Source organism: Entelurus aequoreus, linkage group LG05 (assembly GCF_033978785.1).
Source record: "Entelurus aequoreus isolate RoL-2023_Sb linkage group LG05, RoL_Eaeq_v1.1, whole genome shotgun sequence".
NCBI lineage: Eukaryota > Metazoa > Chordata > Actinopteri > Syngnathiformes > Syngnathidae > Entelurus > Entelurus aequoreus.
The window spans coordinates 83,379,618-83,399,787 of NC_084735.1; the positions used below are offsets into that span (position 1 = coordinate 83,379,618).

General features: G+C 38.8%; 1 protein-coding gene across 3 annotated transcripts in view; it reads left to right on the forward strand.

The window, feature by feature from the left end:
- trim37 (tripartite motif containing 37) overlaps positions 1-16,238 on the forward strand; it is a 79,567-nt gene extending 63,329 nt beyond the window's left edge. For all 3 annotated transcript variants that reach the window (XM_062049074.1, XM_062049072.1, XM_062049071.1), the window contains 15 exons: positions 442-492; positions 4,244-4,325; positions 4,388-4,464; positions 4,539-4,718; positions 4,800-4,914; positions 5,004-5,189; positions 5,275-5,408; positions 5,485-5,567; positions 7,512-7,724; positions 7,801-8,103; positions 8,174-8,314; positions 9,108-9,255; positions 9,342-9,442; positions 15,366-15,506; positions 15,629-16,238. In XM_062049074.1, the coding sequence (XP_061905058.1) occupies positions 442-492; positions 4,244-4,325; positions 4,388-4,464; positions 4,539-4,718; positions 4,800-4,914; positions 5,004-5,189; positions 5,275-5,408; positions 5,485-5,567; positions 7,512-7,724; positions 7,801-8,103; positions 8,174-8,314; positions 9,108-9,255; positions 9,342-9,442; positions 15,366-15,506; positions 15,629-15,657 (1,984 nt within the window). In that variant the 3' untranslated portion in view covers positions 15,658-16,238. The remainder of the gene's footprint in view (positions 1-441; positions 493-4,243; positions 4,326-4,387; positions 4,465-4,538; positions 4,719-4,799; positions 4,915-5,003; positions 5,190-5,274; positions 5,409-5,484; positions 5,568-7,511; positions 7,725-7,800; positions 8,104-8,173; positions 8,315-9,107; positions 9,256-9,341; positions 9,443-15,365; positions 15,507-15,628) is intronic.
- The last annotated feature ends 3,932 nt before the right edge of the window (positions 16,239-20,170 follow it).

Sequence of the window (20,170 nt, forward strand, 5' to 3'; positions counted from 1 at the left end):
TTTATGGCAACAGCCTTCTGCAATCTAGGTGCGAGGCACGATTTATAATCTAGAATTAACTTTGACCAGCTCAGGCGATGCAGCAGCTCTGTTTGTCAATATAGCAGCCTAAGCTAGTTAGCTCTCTGTTATCACAGCGCCACTAAAAATAGTTTGTCTGCGTTGGCGCGTATAAAAACAATATTGCTAATACTTGGTTAATATTTAGGTCACAAATTGGAGTATTGTTGGTGCTTTTTGGATGTGTTTTTTTAAGAGTTTTATGGGCAGAATAGATTGCATATAAAAAGAAAATTATGTATTCTTGTCTTACATAGGGATTGTGAATAGGCAAAAAAAAAAAAGGTGCAGTTCCCCTTGAACTGTGATGCGTAACAACCCTAACTTGTATCCAGTTGCATCATTTCTTGCTGCAAGTCTTACTGACTGCTGTGCTTTCAGCGAGCTGGTTCCTGCCTACGACTCCAGCACTTTTGTCTTAGTCCACTTCAGGTAAGAGGTTCTGCTCCTGACACTTACCTGCAAGGACTGTATGAAGCTTTTGTTGAGATACAAGGATCCACACTAACACACGCTGCAACACCATCCTTATTCACTTTGTTAGTGCTCATATTGGATTCTTTGGGGCGACCATTTATAGCACAGAATGACTCTTTTGGCCGGCAGAGTCCTAAAAGGACTGTAATGTGACTGTTCCTCGCAGATTCTTAATGATAAATAACATAAATAATGATTAAAAAAATAGATTGACCGATTATTGGCGCCGACATTAGCATTTTGGCGTATACCGAATTGGCTCTTTTTTAAAATTTTTAAACTACCACAAAACTTTGTCAGCAAATACATTATATACAAATATGATACCAGTATTTAGTATTTGAAATAATAATAATCATTAGTTAAGTAGATATAACCACTGCTCAAGCACCAGCCCCGTTGCCCTAAATGTCAGAAGTTCTCTTTTTTTTTTTAAATGCATTTTAGAAAAAGAAGAATTACTCTAAATATTTTTTTATGTCTGATTCATCCATCCATCCATCTTCTTCCGCTTATCCGAGGTCGGGTCGCGGGGGCAGCAGCCTAAGCAGGGAAGCCCAGACTTCCCTCTCCCCAGCCACTTGGTGCAGCTCCTCCCGGGGGATCCCGAGGCGTTCCCAGGCCAGCCGGGAGACAGTCTTCCCAACGTGTCCTGGGTCTTCCCTGTGGCCTCCTACCGGTCGGACTTACCCGAAACACCTCCCTAGGGAGGCGTTCGGGTGGCATCCTGACCAGATGCCCGAACCACCTCATCTGGCTCCTCTCGATGTGGAGGAGCAGCTGCTTCAGTCTGAGCTCCTCCCGGATGACAGCTTCTCACCCTATCTCTAAGGGAGAGCCCCGCCACCCGGCGGAGGAAGCTCATTTCGGCCGCTTGTACCCGTGATCTTGTCCTTTCGGTCATAACCCAAAGCTCATGACCATAGGTGAGGATGGGAACGTAGATCGACCGGTAAATTGAGAGCTTTGCCTTCCGGCTCAGCTCCTTCTTCACCACAACGGATCGATACAGCGTCCGCATTACTGAAGACGCCGCACCGATCCGCCTGTCGATCTCACGATCCACTCTTCACTCACACGTGAACAAGACTCCGAGGTACTTTAACTAATCCACTTGGGGCAAGATCTCCTCCCCAAATTCTTCTCCGGTCTGCTCAGATGCTTTCACTGCGGCGCTCACGCGACCATCCCTCTAATGCAGGGGTCACCAAGGCGGTGCCCGCGGGCACCAGGTAGCCCGTAAGGACCAGATGAGTAGCCCGCCGGCCTGTTCTAAAAATAGTTCAAATAGCAGCACTTACCAGTGAGCTGCCTCTATTTTTTAAATTGTATTTATTTACTAGCAAGCTGGTCTCGCTTTGCCCGACATTTTTAATTCTAAGAGAGACAAAACTCAAATAGAATTTGAAAATCCAAGAAAATATTTTAAAGACTTGGTCTTCACTTGTTTAAATAAATTCATTAATTTTTTTTACTTTGCTTCTTATAACTTTCAGAAAGACAATTTTAGAGAAAAAATACAACCTTAAAAATGATTTTAGGATTTTTAAACACATATACCTTTTTACCTTTTAAATTCCTTCCTCTTCTTTCCTGACAATTTAAATCAATGTTCAAGTAAAAAAATTTATTTTTATTGTAAAGAATAATAAATACATTTTAATTTAATTCTTCATTTTAGCTTGTTTTTTCGACGAAGAATATTTGTGAAATATTTCTTCAAACTTATGATTAAAATTCAAAAAAATTATTCTGGCAAATCTAGAAAATCTGTAGAATCAAATTTAAATCTTATTTGAAAGTCTTTTGAATTTATTTTAAAATGTTTGTTCTGGAAAATCTAGAATAAATAATGATTTGTCTTTGTTAGAAATATAGCTTGGTCCAATTTGTTATATATTCTAACAAAGTGTAGATGGGATTTTAACCTATTTAAAACATGTTATCAAAATTCTAAAATTAATCTTAATCAGGAAAAATGACTAATGATGTTCCATAAAATTTTTTAAAAAGTTTTTCTCTTCTTTTTTTCGGTTGAATTTTGAATTTTAAAGAGTCGAAATTGAAGATAAACTGTTTCAAAATTTAATTGTAATTTTTTTTGTATTTTCTCCTCTTTTAAACCGTTCAATTAAGTGTAAATATCATTAATTATTAATAATAACATAGAGTTAAAGGTAAATTGAGCAAATTGGCTATTTCTGGCAATTTATTTAAGTGTGTATCAAACTGGTAGCCCTTCGCATTAATCAGTACCCAAGAAGTAGCTCTTGCTTTCAAAAAGGTTGGTGACCCCTGCTCTAATGCAATGCTGGTCTCCTACAGTATGTCTCCTCTGCTTACCTGTCAACTCAAAGTTTTTGCGGGGAAATCGAGTTGTTGTCTTTCTTCTCTGGCGTCTTGCCAATCCCGTTCTGTTTGTTTTCTTTACGGAAGCGATGGAGTCGCTCGACAAGTCTCCGTCCACAACAATCGTAGCGTGAGGTCATTAAAGGAGAGCCGACAGTTGTATGTTTCGTCATTCAGTCAAATGATAACGTGACCGATATATATATATATATATAGTCATGAAGACGACAGAAAATATATCTGCCAAATACCCAAATTCTTGTAAATATTTTGACAAACAGGAGATTTATTATACAGGTAAAGATGAACAGGCAGCAGCTCACACATTGTCATACTTTCTGTGACATCCAGGAAGAAATTATGTCAGCCATCTTAAAAAAATGTGACATAGGAGGCAGTAATGTTTTTTATTTAAATGTTTGCAATATTTCAGGGTTCCTCATGAGAAAATGTTAAAAAATCCATAAACTGCTATAAAATTGAGTGTATGGCAATTCATTATGATTAAAAAATTCCCATATTTTTACAAATTTTCCCAGGAGATTCCCATTTTGAAATGCAAATGTTGATGCCCGCAACATTATACACATGGAACAAAGGTGTTTGTGAAATCCCCTGATGTTTTCTTGGTGCTAAATTAACCACAACATTAGTGTCGCATAAAACATTACTGTTGCACAACTTAAAGCCTGTCCAGCTGTTAACTGACTTATACTATTCATGTTTGAATAACTTTTACTGTAAATGAATATTGGCTCCAAATATCGGTTACCGGCCTCCTTGACTACTAATAATCTGTATCGGCCCTGGAAAAAAAACATATCGGTCGATCTCTAATAAAAAGTCAATTAAAAACACTCCAAATGATCCAAAAGTCAAATCCACGACATGCTCACTCAGCCACGAGTACATTCATGAGCAGAATTAAATCATTTAGTTCAGGCAGTCACCCCTCTTGTAAGTAATTTACAGCAGCAACCTTAACCAAAACACACAAGAAGCCTGGAAAGAATCCACAGAGTCACCAAACATGAGAATAGAAGCAACCAATGGTCATTGTGAGCTGGAGTCAGGAGAAGGTGCTCAGGTCCATCACAGTACAAATGACTCAAAGCGCTTTATATAGTGAAACCCATTATCTACATCTTTAAGCCACATTTAAACCAGTGTGGGTGGCACTGGGAGCCGGTGGGTAAAGTGTCTTGCTCAAGGGCTCAACGGCAGTGACTAGGATGGCGGAAGCGGGGATAGAACCTGGAACCCTCATGTTGCTGGCACGGCTGCTCTACCAACTGAGCAACGCCGCCGTTATCTGATGCTGATGTTTCAGGGAAGTTGTGTGTGTGTGTGTCTGTAGCACTCTGAGGCAGCGAGCTGACCCGGTCTACAGCCCCCCTCTTCAGATATGTGGCCTCTGTTGGAGACTGAAAGTCTACCCAGTGAGTTCCACTCGTTATGTTGTGGATGGGACCTTCTTGAATCTCTTTAATTCCTCTTTCAGGACGGCAATGGTGTGGTTCGTGGAAACTATTTGTCTGTCTTCTTAGAACTGTCCGCTGGACTCCCTGAAACCTCAAAGTTGGTCTCCGCTCAACACCTCCTTCTTCCTCCATCACGTCTGTCCTAGTGACGCCGCCATGGTTGTGTCGTAGGTACGAGTACCGCGTGGAGATGGTCCACCAGGCCTCCAGCGATCCCAGCAAGAACATCATCCGCGAGTTTGCCTCGGACTTTGAGGTGGGCGAGTGCTGGGGCTACAACCGCTTCTTCAGGCTGGACCTGCTGGCCAGCGAGGGCTACCTGAACATGCAGACGGACACTCTGGTGCTCAGGTATGTTCTTACCTGTCCTCGTGCTCATATTAGCAGCTTAAACAGGGTGAAAATTGTCCTTGATATCCAAAAACAAATCAGGTACCAGGTGCGATCCCCCACCTTCTTCCAGAAGTGCAGAGATCAGTACTGGTACATCAGCCAGCTGGAGTCCGCCCAGAGTGGATACATCCAGCAGATCAATAACCTTAAAGAGGTGAGCGAGGAGACACTTCATGTCCATGCTACTCCACTTTCCTCAACATCCGTTAGAGAACGAGTGTCTGTTTGTGTTGCGTTTCTTAGAGGCTGGCCATCGAACTGTTTCGCCATCGATCCTCACGCAGCTCCTCCCCTCACGACCTGAGGCTGGCATCGGCCTCTGAAAGGGACCCCCGTACGGCCAAGAGTGACGGCGACATTCAGACCACGCTGAGCAAAGCCAAAAAGGGAAGCGAAGACGACGAGAGGACCCAGCACGATGACTCAAACGTAAGGATGCCATGTGTGACTCAGGCGAGCTCGCTCTCTACTGATTCTTGTGGAAGTTACCAGAAAGACCTTTCGGTCTACTCAGGAGCTATCCGATGGCGACCTGGAGGTGGAATGCCTCACCGAGGAGGAGGTGAACCCGCTGGACTGCAGCAGCACCTCGGGGAGCTCCACGGCCACCAGCAACACTGAGGAGAACGACATCGATGAAGAAACCATGTTGGTGATGTCTTAATATCAGCATGTGTCTGTTTACCTAATCAAGTGTACCCTCATTCTAATCGTTGATATTCAGGTCAGGCGAGAATGATGTGGACTTTATTGGAAACCTCGACACAGAGGAAGGAGAACTTCCTGATGACCTGGATGGAGCCTCTGGTAGGCTTTTACTTCTATTGTCTTTGTGTGTGCGTGTGTATGTACACAGAGTGGAACCTCGATTTACAAAGTTAATTGGCTCTCACACAAGTTTTGTAAATCGAAAAGTTTGTATAATGAAGCAAATTTCTCCATAAGAAACAATGCAAATATGAATAATGGGTTGCAGCTAGGGCTGCAACAACTAATCGATTAAAATCGATTATAAAAATAGTTGGCGATTAATTTAGTCATCGATTCGTTGGAGCTATGCTATGCTATGCGCAGAGGCAATTTTTATTTATTTTATTTTTAAATGTTTTATTATTTATTTTTTTAATTCTTTTTTTTATAAACCTTTATTTATAAACTGTAACATGTACAAACAGCTGAGAAACAATAATCAAAATAAGTATGGTGCCAGTATGCTGGTTTTTTTCAATAAAATACTGAAAAGGATAGAAATGTTTGTCTCTTTTATCCGAGTATTAATCGATTAATCAAAGTAATAATCGACAGATTAATCGATTATCAAATTAATCGTTAGTTGCAGCTCTAGTTGCAGCCTTGACATAAGTCCATATTTTAGTGAAGGTTTGTACACGTTGAACACAATATAAAGTGCTATCAGTACTTTATAGCAGACAAACATAACAAGGGGCGATGGATCTACTTTCTCTTTATTAACAAGCCAAAACAACAACAACTAGCTGAACCGTCCTGTATACGCTGCTTTGCCAACACGTGCACACACACACACACAGAAGTCCTTTTGGAGCCCTCACAAACTATCAGAAATCACAAAAATTCTTAACTTTACCAACCATATTGCTACAATAATAAAAATTTAAAAAAGTAAAATCCGCTTTAAAATAACATCCGCAACTGCGCAGTTGACAAAAGGAGAAAAAGGAGCAGAAAGAGTGGGAGAATGGAGGGGCTGGTGGGGGCATGATGTGTGTGCTCTCGGAAGAGGCGCCGCTGAGCAAGAGGTAGTGTCTTTTTCTCCACTGTGATAGAAGTCCGCTTTGGCATCTTTTCCCAGAAAATTTTGCTCTCATCACAATTAAAAACTTTCTCTGGTACAAAGCCAGGTTTGTCAACCTCTTTAATATGAGAAAGCAAAAAATGGCTGCCAGCGGGACACAAAATGAATTGATGAAGCGTTCGTACACAGAGACATACTTGACTCAAGCTAATAGTAAATCGAAAAGTTTGCAAAAAAAGGGGTTATAAATCGTATATTTATTGATTTTTACGGGTTCATTAGCCTCACTTTCCGCCAATAAATGTATCCTCGTCACATAAGACCAATGAAACGGCCACGGTGGACCAATTAAATTGTTCACATTAAATCAAACGCACCGTGGGCACTCACTCTCAGCTTGGAAAACACGCAACGAAATGTGCACGACTCGTTAAAAGTCCAAAAAAGAAAGCGCCGCAGCATAGAACGGAAATCGACTACTAACGGGCTGCGAAAAGCTGGATATTTCATATTTAAATGTGTACACCTACAGCTAATATACAGCCCAATATATATATATATATATATATATATATATATATATATATATATATATATATATATATATATATACACTACTGTTCAAAAGTTTGGGGTCACATTAAAATGTCCTTATTTTTCAATGAAGATAACTTTAAACTAGTCTTAACTTTAAAGAAGTACACTCTATACATTGCTAATGTGGTAAATGACTATTCTAGCTGCAAATGTCTGGTTTTTGGTGCAATATCTACATAGGTGTATAGAGGCCCATTTCCAGCAACTATCACTCCAGTGTTCTAATGGTACAATGTGTTTGCTCATTGGCTCAGAAGGCTAATTGATGATCACTATGTATGTTATTTGTTACATATAATACATTTTTAGAAGTTAACCTAAATTCCTGCAGTAAGTAGAACAAGTCCCAGTTGTTGAAGGATCTTCTGACTTATCTTCAGGTGCTTCCAGCTCCTCTCTGCGCTCGTCTCATCGCAGCCGCGGCGCCAGCGGAGGGGGCGGAGCTGCTGCCAGTGGTGTTAGCGGGTCAAGCAGCCTACTGGACATGGACCCATCCATCCTGATGCAGCTGCTGGACATGAAGGAGCACAACAGTGTGGAGTCTCTGTGGGGGCTTCAGCCTCGCCAGCCTGTTCTCCTCCACCACAGTCAAGGTGTGACCTCTCACGTTCAGCTCATACTCAACATCAGCTGACCGAAGGTGCCCTCGTGGTTCCGTGTGTCCTCCAGCCGGTATGTCCTCCAGGAAGGAGCGCGAGCGCCGCCCTCAGGTAGTGCGCCGATCCGCCCCTGACTCAGCGGTCCTCGTCCGCCTTAAAGCTCAGATGGCTGAGGTCCGCAGCAAGATGTCGAACGTCAATAGCCGGGTGCTGGAGGCTCGCGCATCTGCTGAGCCTCGGCCGGGTCCGTCCGGAATCTTTAGTGCCGAGGAGGTGCCGTCGCACCACGTCGACCTGGAGACCTCAGCCGCTCGCAAACATGCTGAGCTGGCACAACTGGTCAGAGCGGTCCGATCCAGGCCTGGCCGCCCAGGTGAGAAGTCGCAACACTTTTTTAAATGTTGCGATAACCACACCTTATCTGTATTTACCTCAATCTCCAGTCAGGAAATCCTTGTCGGCCCTTCTGGAAGGCAGCAGTGCTCCGGTCGGGAAGCACTCCAGTCCGGAAGAGACGGAGAAAGACGTGAGAGGAGCAGAAACAACTGCTGATGTCAGCATGCACACCAAAGATGCTGCAGACGGTCAGTAGTTATGTTGACAGTGTTATATAGTATACTACACCCAACATTGTCACTATTATTATCATTGTCATGCATCTTTTTCATTATTAACAATATTACACATTTTTTTCTATCATTACCACTATTATCATTATTATGCATCTTTTTCATTCTTATCACTATTACGCAACTTTTTCTATCATTACCAGTTCTATGCATCTTTTTCATCATTATTATTATTATTATTATTAACTTTATTACACATCTTTTTCTATCATTATCACTATTATCAATCAATCAAAGTTAATTCATATAGCCTTTGATCACAGGTGCCTCAAAGCACTGCACATACCACAATGACATCATTCATGATAATGTGAGCGTCCAGGCCATTGGGGGTAAGCAGAGGGTTGTAGGAGGTTTCCATCCAAGTTATAGAGTGGTCCAGACAAGGCCATGACTTAGAACAGACAGACTGGTCTCTTTCCAGGGATTATCCATGGCCATCTCGTAACCGAGAGGGGGGCAAAAAAGAGAGAAGCGACAGGTCAACTGGTCTAAAATTTAGTTTATTTAAAAGCTGGAGTATATAGATGAGTTTTAAGATGGGACTTAAAGGGGGACTGCACTTTTTTTGGAATTTTTTGTTCACAATCATTATGAAATACATGACGATGAATGGATATATTTTTTTATGCATTCTAAATATTAAATAAATGTACATTTACTTAATGTATATAGAGTAAATGTATATAGAGTAAATGTCTTAGCTTGTGTGGCTAAGTGAAAGTTGCTAACAAAAAGTGTTTTGTAGAAGGAGTGAAGGGACCAGACGGGGATCAGGTGTCAGTCAGCGACCAGGTGTGTTCGTCCAACACCTGCCGGACAAGAGAGGACGTGTACTCCTTGGTCACGTCTGCCTTCTTGGCCGAAAGCAAGAAGTGCGCCACAAGAACTCTGGGGTACGACTACTCCATCATTTTTAGCTCCGCAAGAAAGACGACGACGACTTCAAATGTTTTGACTTCAGCGTCACTTCTTCCCGCAGGTTGGAGTGTGAATCGGAAAGTTCAGGAACCTCCCATCAGTCCTGGCTGGATGGACTTTTGTCCTCACAGCCGATGTCTGGCGATGGACATTTCTCCTCAGGTGTGTTCCCCTAGAAGTCTGCGTGGTAAGCCACTATGGAAGAAAATTAAATAAATAGGGGACTCCAGGATAGAGCCGTGGGGGACACCACTCCCAGTTAAAACAGAGGAAGTGTCCATTCTGCATCATGGCCAGTATTTGTAATAGCGTAATATATATATATAATAATGGTGTGCAGAGGTGGGACCAAGTCATTGCTTTGCAAGTCACAAGTAAGTCTCAAGTCTTTGCCCTCAAGTCTCGAGTCAAGTCCCGAGTCAAGACAGGCAAGTCCCGAGTCAAGTCCAAAGTCAAGACTGGAAAGTCTCAAGTCAAGTCACAAGTCCTGCATTTTGAGTTTCGAGTCTTTTCAAGTCCTTTTGACCACAGACTAATATTTTTACACAGATTGTGTATGCTTTTAAACCGCTGTATTTATTTATTAAAACAAGTGCATTTGAAATAGCAGGAAATAAAATAGTACTGACATTGCAATTCATAATAGCACTATTAACCAGTCATTTTAATAGTTTAAACAATTTTAAACATTTAACTCATTCCTTTACAGAATAAACACATTTGCAAAAACAAGTGCAACTGTACTTATTTGTACAAAAGTGTTAACATTGTATTTCCATGGCATATTGCATTGTAACTAGTTCCACAGCAGTTTCTATTCTGTTCTTACCTTATCTCATTGATCTCATCTCATACTGTATGTGTGTTGATGTGTGCGTACACTTGAAAAACATAACAAATACATGAACATAACAATGAACAGAGTTGTACTTTTTAGATGTCAGGGCCCTATGCAATATGTACACATATTCTTAATATAGTATATATTTTAACTGACCTTTATTTGACTATGTTTGTCTTTTTGTAGGTGGCTAAAATACGCGGTGCTGCTGACCGCCGTCTAACGTTACGTTACTGTGTGTGATACATTGACTAACGTAACGTTAAGTATAGGTACCTCATGCAACCCTGCTTAAAAAATCACTTGACAAAAAGTATGAATAAGGTAGCAAACTGCAGTGGACGCAACATATTGCAGTGTTTGAAATGACGTTATAACCATAAACATCTTATAAGTAGACGCAATATTGGTTGCTGTGACGCGAGCAATTTGCATCTTGAAGTGGTGATGAGGAGCCGGCGAGCAGCCTAAACTGATAGTTGACAGGTAGAAAACAAAGATGCCAGGCTGGTGTTCAGCGTTTTCCTGCTCAAATGAGCGGACTGTTGAAAATAGGAATCGGGGGATTACATTTCACAAGTAAGATTTAACATTAATGTACTATTGGTTGTATTTTATGAAAATAACATTACCACAGAGTTGAGAAGGAGCAAAGATCTTCAATATTTGTATGTGAAAATCACAAATAAATCTTCTGGGGGAGGATGACGCCCCTAAAGGGGTTTGGTTTACAAACTTTCTGCCCCACCTAAAACAAAATTCACCAGCCGCCATTGATTATAATGCATTCTCATTTTAGGCAAAATATAAGACAATACTTTCTTAACAGTATAATTGTAACCAGGAATAAGTCTTCAAGTAACAATATTCAAATACTAATATTGTTGGGTAAAACAGAATTTGGTTTTATTCTGAATCCAGTGAAACAGATGGGTGGTTTTAGCTGATATAAAGACTTTCAGGTGTTTATATATGTTTAAGTATTTGGCAGACGCTTTTATCCAAAGCGACATACATAAAAAATACATATATAACAAGCACTGTAAACATGATCATTTAAGGGAAAAATGTAATACAAAATATCAATACAAAGTGTCACGACAGAATAAACTCTCTGCTGCTGCAGCAACAGAGATACGGTCTATAAGATATATAGATATCTAATGTATTCATACATTGTTTATGTAGCATGTCTATATAACGTAATCATATTGTTTCTTCAATTTAAAAATATCTGACCGTTTTTTTCCCCCTTCTCTGGGATTATATTCCCAGTTTTAATCTCGGACGTCTGGTCATTTATAGCGTATAAGAATATTCTATTACTGTTAAGCAAACTATGAATAATAAAACATGTGTCCGTTATCATAGCTACACGTATGACAAAAAAGCGCGTGAAAATGAGTGGTATTCAGTGAGGTAAAATGAATTAAATGCGTTGACAGTTCATTGCTCCTGCCAAATGAATTGCACTGAGTGGAGTGGATCACCACTCCAAGATGGCGGCCCCGCGTCTCGTCTGCGCCAGTAGGCAGTAGCGCTCGATGCTGTGTCTACTTATAAGATGTCTATGGTTATGACGTTAGCAGTGAGTTTACAGCCTCACTGATTTAACTACACAGCAAATACAAGTCATGTTACTTAGCCAATAAACGTTATCTTACATTCAAAACTTACCCTTCTTTGTGCAACTTCAAATGTCGAACGAAGTTGGAAGTTGTTGCGTCTCCGTCTGTAATATTCGAACTGCGTGATTTGCATACGGCAATTCTTTGACCAAGTCGTAGTTTTTATACCCGAACGAAACCAACTTTGGTATAAATCTTTCTCACTGGCGCGTTGTTTGACAACTCTTGTTCATTGGTTGTCCTGCAATTTGATTGGCTGAATGCTGTGTGATGAAAACAACGTAGATCTAATTTGATTGGCTGTTGTACTGAGAGCACACACGCTGACAAGCAGCACACACGCTGATAGACAGACAGACACGTACAAAATGAAAGCTACGGAGCGCTCCCAAATAACTTTTTAAGCTTTAGGTTTTGGGGAAAGTAGCAAGTCATGTCAAGTCAAAAGGCTCAAGTCCAAGTGAAGTCACAAGTCATTGATGTTAAAGTCTAAGTCGAGTTGCAAGTCTCTTTACATTTTGTCAAGTCGAGTCTAAAGTCATCAAATTCATGACTCGAGTCTGACTCGAGTCCAAGTCATGTGACTCGAGTCCACACCTCTGGGTGTTAGTAATGTCGTTGCTTTTACTAGTAACGAGTAATCTAATGAATTACTTTTAGGTCAGTTACGTGGAACGCTACTTTTGATGTGGTTTTATTTATGTCGACATTAAGACCGCAAGTTTAATGCCGGAAATATCTTTTTACTAGTGAAAGCAACAAGCAGCACCACACTGAAATGAACTTGATATCAAACAGGAAGAGGCAACACCACACTGACACAGCAGACAACAACACACGTACACAATGGGAATATTGAACAAGTCAATGATTGAAATGACAAACTTGCCATCCAAACAATACCCCGTTTGTTGACAAGAAGATATGACAGCCATGGAAGCGCATTCAATCACTAAGCTAAAAACCTCAGCTCCCTTGAAACCCTCTATCACTTGGCAACAGGCCCCGCCCTTTGAAAGCACAGACACTGTGTTCTTATATCAAACATCTCTCAATGCATATGCCGGCTATTTTTTTTAGTAACTTATTACTTTCCCTAGTAATTAATGACGTCTACTAAAGAGTAATTCCGCTAGTAGCTCAAATATTTTTTTGTAAAGTAACGATAAACTACAATTACTTTTACAAAGTAATTTTCAGAACACCGATTATTGCACATTTTTCAAATATCGATTTCATTTTGACACGTCTCTCCGATGGTCTATGCCACAGGTGTCAAACTCAAGGCCCGGGGGCCAGATGTGGCCCGCCACATCATTTTATTTGGCCCTCGAAAGCCTGGAAATATGTATCAATAAAGTACTGTAACTTTTCTTACTAAATATATTATTTCTTTCTATTTTGGGAGAAAAAAAATATTGTTTAATTATGTTAACTTAAATATTGTCTAATTACGCAAAAACTATATTATCAAACATTCAAACCATTTTTTTAAACAGAAATAAATACTAGTACCGTATTTTTCGACGTATAAGTCGCTCCAGAGTATAAGTCGCACCGGCCGAAAATGCATAATAAAGAAGGAAAAAAACATATATAAGTCGCACTGGAGTATAAGTCGCATTTTTTAGGGAAATTTATTTAATAAAACCCAACACCAAGAATAGACATTTGAAAGGCAATTTAAAATAAATAAAGAATAGTGAACAACAGGCTGAATAAGTGTACCTTATATGAGGCATAAATAACCAACTGAGAACGTGCCTGGTATGTTAACTTAACATATTATGGTAAGAGTCATTCAAATAACTATAACATATAGAACATGCTATATGTTTACCAAACAATCTGTCACTCCTGATCGCTAAATCCCATGAAATCTTATACGTCTAGTCTCTTACGTGAATGAGCTAAATAATATTATTTGATATTTTACGGTAATGTGTTAATAATTTCACACATAAGTCGCTCCTGAGTATAAGTCGCATTCCCGGCCAAGCTATGAAAAAAACGCCGACTTATAGTCCGAAAAATACGGTATTTCTTTCTATTTTGGGAGAAAAAAAAAATATTGTTATTGTTATGTTAACAATGGGGACGGCGTGGCGCGGTTGGGAGAGTGGCCGTGCCAGCAACCTGAGGGTTCCTGGTTCAATCCCCACCTACTACCAACCTCGTCACGTCCGTTGTGTCCTTGAGCAAGACACTTCACCCTTGCTCCTGATGGGTCGTGGTTAGGGCCTTGCATGGCAGCTCCCGCCATCAGTGTGTGAATGTGGAAATAGTGTCAAAGCGCTTTGAGTACCTTGAAGGTAGAAAAGCGCTATACAAGTATAACCACTTTAACTTAAATATTGCCTAATTACTAGAGATGTCCGATAATATCGGTCTGCCGATATTATCGGCCGATAAATGCGTTAAAATGTAATATCGGAAATTATCGGTATTGTTTTTTTTATTATCAGTATTGTTTTTTTGTTGTTTTTTTTAATTAAATCCACATAAAAAACACAAGATACACTTACAATTAGTGCACCAACCCAAAAAACCTCCCTCCCCCATTTACACTCATTCACACAAAAGGGTTGTTTCTTTCTGTTATTAATATTCTGCTTCCTACATTATATATCAATATATATCAATACAGTCTGCAAGGGATACAGTCCGTAAGCACACATGATTGTGCGTGCTGCTGGTCCACTAATAGTACTAACCTTTAACAGTTAATTTTACAAATTTTCATTAATTACTAGTTTCTATGTAACTGTTTTTATATTGTTTTACTTTCTTTTTTATTCAAGAAAATGTTTTTAATTTATTTATCTTATTTTATTTGATCCATTTTTTAAAAAAGTACCTTATCTTCACCATACCTGGTTGTCCAAATTAGGCATAATAATGTGTTAATTCCACGACTGTATATATCGGTTCATATCGGTATTAAAGAGTTGGACAATATCGGCATATCGGATATCGGCAAAAAGCCATTATCGGACATCCCTACTAATTACGCAAAACTATATTATCAAACATTCAAACCATTCAAAAAAAAAAAAAGAAATAAATAATAATAATAATGATTTCAAAGCAATTTATCCATCAAATTGTGCAATGTAAAAGTAGCAATAGAGTTCATGGTAAAATTGTGACATTTACAGTGGTTTTTACAGCATTTTTCTCTTGATGAAAAAACTATTTTTTTTTTTTTACAGTTTTTATTAACGTTTTGGCATTTACAGTAATACACCGAAAAATCTACAGTTGTTGATTTGCAGTAAAAAACAAACTGGCAGCTCAGGTGCCAACATTTTACTGTAAAATTGCAGTTTTTTAAAAATTTATAGTAAAAAAAACAAATGTAAATTTTACAGTACAATTCTGGAAACTGAGCTGCCTTATTTTACCATTAAAAAATAAAACTACATTTAGAGGTGAAATTATTGCAACTTACCATGTTTTTTTTACATTTTACTTTAAAAAAAAAAATCTACTATTAAAATGCATAGGAAAAATTGCGTAATGATAGTATTCACTGTTAGAAGCGTCCCTCTGGGGCCAAACATAACTGCGACGTGGCCCTCAGTGAAAACCACTTTGACACCTCTGGTCTATTCAGACCCGCCGCCCTCCGTCCTGGTGGTGGCGACCACGAGCAGCGAGAGCGAAACCGAGGAAGAGGAGGAGGAGGAGGAGGAGGAAGAAGCTCTGCAGGGCACCAACTCTCTACACTACAACAGCCAGACTCCGCCCTGCACAGGTAACCATGGCAACACACCTTAGATATTATTTTAATTTGGATCAAAGTGATGGGGGTTGAATGGGTTAACGAGGAGTGCGAAAGATAACCGGAGAGTAACGTTTTATCTTTGGCTGCTTCAGGTGAGTCTGAAGATATGACTGACAGGTGATCCAAGCCCCGCCCCCGCCGGCATGTCACCTGCGGCTACTAGCTAGCTCGCTCGCGTCTTCTACACAGAACACTGTTTGCAAGTTGGACTGGATGAGCAACTTCCTGTTTTTAATGCATGATTCGTTTGGCCGCGCCGCATTTTTCTGACGATTCTCACGGACAGAACTTTGAACATTCCTCTTGTTTGTCAATCAATTATTATTATTATTATTATTGTTAAATTGACATTTGAAACAAGCCTAACGAGCGGTGAGTCAGCGGTCAACTTATAGTCCGACGGTCTAAGATGGGAAATTAGCGCTCAGTCGCGTGGGAGAAATCACTCTTTGTTGTCATGGAGACGAAAAATCAACAGACGGACATTTTGGACTGATGGACACATGATTCTTTTATTGCGGATCAGTTAGTCCCCAAGTTGAACGTGTGCACTGTTTGTTTATTTAGCAACACGAACATTCCAGCCAACTTATTATTATTATTATTATTATTAAGTCAACAAAGCGACAGAACTTAGTTTGCTGTGATGATTCCCTTTGTTCCCACAATCTTTCTTTTTCATGTAATAAACTTTGTATTTTATTTACGTGTGTCGAGCACATCCTTACCGTCCTTACGTGCTCGCCGCCGTCCTAAACGTCAATGCCGCTCTCTTACCCACAATGCAGCAGTGCGGCACGATCCAAAGATGAGAGAACGCCGCTGGACTGATGAGGAATCTTTTTATAGCAACAATGTGGAGGACTGCTCACTTCTTCTAAAGCTCTTATGTAACCACTTTAGACCTGCCAGCAAAACTCCCTCTCATTGGTCAACGATATAGAACACGTTATGTTTATCCTACATAAATATGTCTAAAAGATGTCCAAACAATACCTCCAATAATCAGCGTAGAGGTGTCCAAAGTGCGGCCCGTAACTCATTTTTTAACATGTACACATCGCCGTCAAATATTTACTTAACTAACATGTGATACCTGTGAGCATGCTAGCTTTTTAAACATGTTTTTCAGAGTAAAATATTTTGGTAATTGATGAATGTCATGTTAGCATTGTAGCGTGCTAAAATTAGCAGGCTACATTTTTTTTTTGTTTTTTTTAGCTAATTTGTATGTTATGTTGCCTTAGTTATATTTTGGTACTTGATTCTTGCTAACAATAGTATGCTAGCTTTTTAAACATGTTTTTCAGGTACACACCTCCGAGTAATATATTTTGGTAATTGATGCATGTTACGTTAGCATTGTAGCGTCTATGGATCCAACTTGTATCATAGGTTTGAGCTATAGACCTATCGATCATAGGTCTATAGCATAGGTCTATACATCAAACATATCAATCATAGGTCTATAGATCAAACATGTGTATCATAGGTCTATAGATCAAACATGTGTATCATAAGTTTATAGATCAAATGTGTATCATAGGTCTATACATCAAACATATCGATCATAGCTCTAAAGATCAATCATGTGTATCATAGGTCTATAGATCAAACATCAATCATAGGTCTGTAGATCAAACATATCGATCATGGGTCTATAGATCAAACATATCGATCATAGGTCTATAGATCAAACATGTGTATCATAAGTTTATAGATCAAACGTGTATCATAGGTCTATAGATCAAACATATCGATCATAGGTCTATACATCAAACATATCGATCATAGGTCTATAGATCAAACATGTGTATCATAACTTTATAGCTCAAACGTGTATCATATGTCTATAGATCAAACATATCGACCATAGGTCTATAGATCAAACATGTGTATCATAAGTTTATAGATCAAACGTGTATCATAGGTCTATAGATCAAACATATCGATCATAGGTCTATAGCATAGGTCTATAGCATAGGTCTATACATCAAACATCGATCGTAGGTCTATAGATCAAACGTGTATCATAGGTCTATAGATCAAACATATCGATCATAGGTCTATAGCATAGGTCTATACATCAAACATCGATCGTAGGTCTATAGATCAAACGTGTATCATAGGTCTATAGATCAAACATATCGATTATAGGTCTATAGATCAAACATATCGATCATAGGTCTGTAGATCAAACATGTGTATCATAAGTTTCTAGATCAAATGTGTATCATAGGTCTATAGATCATACATATCAATCATGGGTCTATAACATAGGTCTATACATCAAACATATCGATCATAGGTCTATAGATCAAACATGTGTATCATAAGTTTATAGATCAAATGTGTATCATAGGTCTATAGATCAAACATATCGATCATAGGTCTATAGATCAAACATATTGATCATAGGTCTATAGATCAAACATGTGTATCATAAGTTTATAGATCAAATGTGTATCATAGGTCTATAGATCAAACATATCGATCATAGGTCTATACATCAAACATATCGATCATAGGTCTATAGATCAAACGTGCATCATAGGTCTATAGATCAAACATATCGGTCATAGGTCTATAGATCAAACATGTGTATCATAAGTTTATAGATCAAACGTGTATCATAGGTCTATAGATCAAACATATCGATCATAGGTAAGGATGATGTTCGAACCCGGTTCTCCCGGTTGTTCGATAAGAAAAGAACCGATTCCATGGACTCTAATCCCTTTTTGAGAACCGGTTCCCGTTATCGAGGCCACTATAGTAAAGAAAAAGAGTTGGTTCTTTATTCGAATCCCTGGGAACGAATTCCTCCCCACAGGAAATGCCCTGTGGGACGGCAATGTTTTGCCCATTTGATTGTAGACTCTTACTGACACTTTGTGGCGATATGAAAATACTACGCGTCATTAGTTTGTGCACTTCCTGGTTGGCGACGTCAGTTCAGTTCATGAGACAATTGAGAATAGACAAGTTGTGTTAGCTCTTACAAGCCTTGGAAAAGATAAGTCTGTAAGTAAAATGTTTAACTTGTTTATATAACTCAATATTAAGGTGGAAAGTGGTTAAATCTAATACTAAGATGTTTATTGAAAAACGATTTTTGTGCACTGTTTCAATGGATGTTTTGAGGACTTAAAATGGCTGCCAGTCGTGTATTTCCACCATCGAAATAGTTTCAACACTCAGAAGTATTTGTTTGATGATAGTACTGTATATTTGTGTGAAGCTAGTATTTACATATTGTGTATTACATTTCAGTATGTTAATTGAATCACATAGCTTATACATTTGTCACTGTGTGTATTTCAGTTTTAAGAAAATAAAAATAATAGTCCATTGCAAGACTAAAGTAAAGATAGGAAAAGACAAAGCAAGATCAACAACAATAAAGAGCCTAAATAGATTAATCTGCTTTGGAACTTTATTAGATGTCTTGGATTGTTTGTTAGCTGTCTGCCTGTGTGTGCGTGTAGTTAGTATGTTCCAATAGCAGCAGAAGTGCACTTTTTGGAGAGCTGTATTATTTTCAGTTTTGTGCCCAAGGGACTGATATTATTTAACACTATATTATTATTTATACACCTATAGTGATCACAGAGACAGGTTGTTTTTGTGTTATTGTGTATATAAGTTTTTCTGAAAAATCCCACTTAATATACTTTTGGTAACAACAGTCAATATTTATTTATTGTATTTTTTTAGGGGGGTAACAGTCAATATTTCTTTATTTTTTTCTTATAAAATAAAAGTAAGCTTTTGTTAAACCAAATATTGTTTTTTTCCATATACAACAACGTATCTGGATTCGATAAGAGAATCGATAAGGAATCGGTTCGATAAGAGGATTCGATAATGGGCTCAAACTCGATAATTTCTTATCAAACATCATCCCTAATCATAGGTCTATAGATCAAACATGTGTATCATAGGTCTATAGGTCAAACATATCGATCAAAAGTCTATAGATCAAACATATCGATCATAGGTCTATAGATCAAACATGTGTATCATAGGTCTATAGATCAAACATATCGACCATAGGTCTATAGATCAAACGTGTGTATCATAGGTCTATAGATCAAACATATCGACCATAGGTCTATAGATCAAACGTGTGTATCATAGGTCTATAGATCAAACGTATCTATCATAGGTCTATAGATCAAACATGTGTATCAGGTCTATAGATCAAACATAGGTCAAACATATCGATCATATGTCTATAGATCAAACATATCGATCATAGGTCTATAGATCAAACATATTAATCATAGGTCTATAGATCAAACATATCGATCATAGGTCTATAGATCAAACATATCGATCATAGGTCTATAGATCAAACATATCGATCATAGGTCTATAGATTAAACGTGTGTATCGTAGGTTTATAGATCAAGCGTGTATCATAGGTCTATAGATCAAACATACCGATCATAGGTCTATAGATCAAACATATCGATCACAGGTCTATAGATCAAACATATCGATCATAGGTCTATAGATCAAACATATCGATCATAGGTCTATAGATCAAACGTGTGTATCATAGGTTTATAGATCAAACGTGTATCATAGGTCTATAGATCAAACGTGTGTATCATAGGTTTATAGCTCCA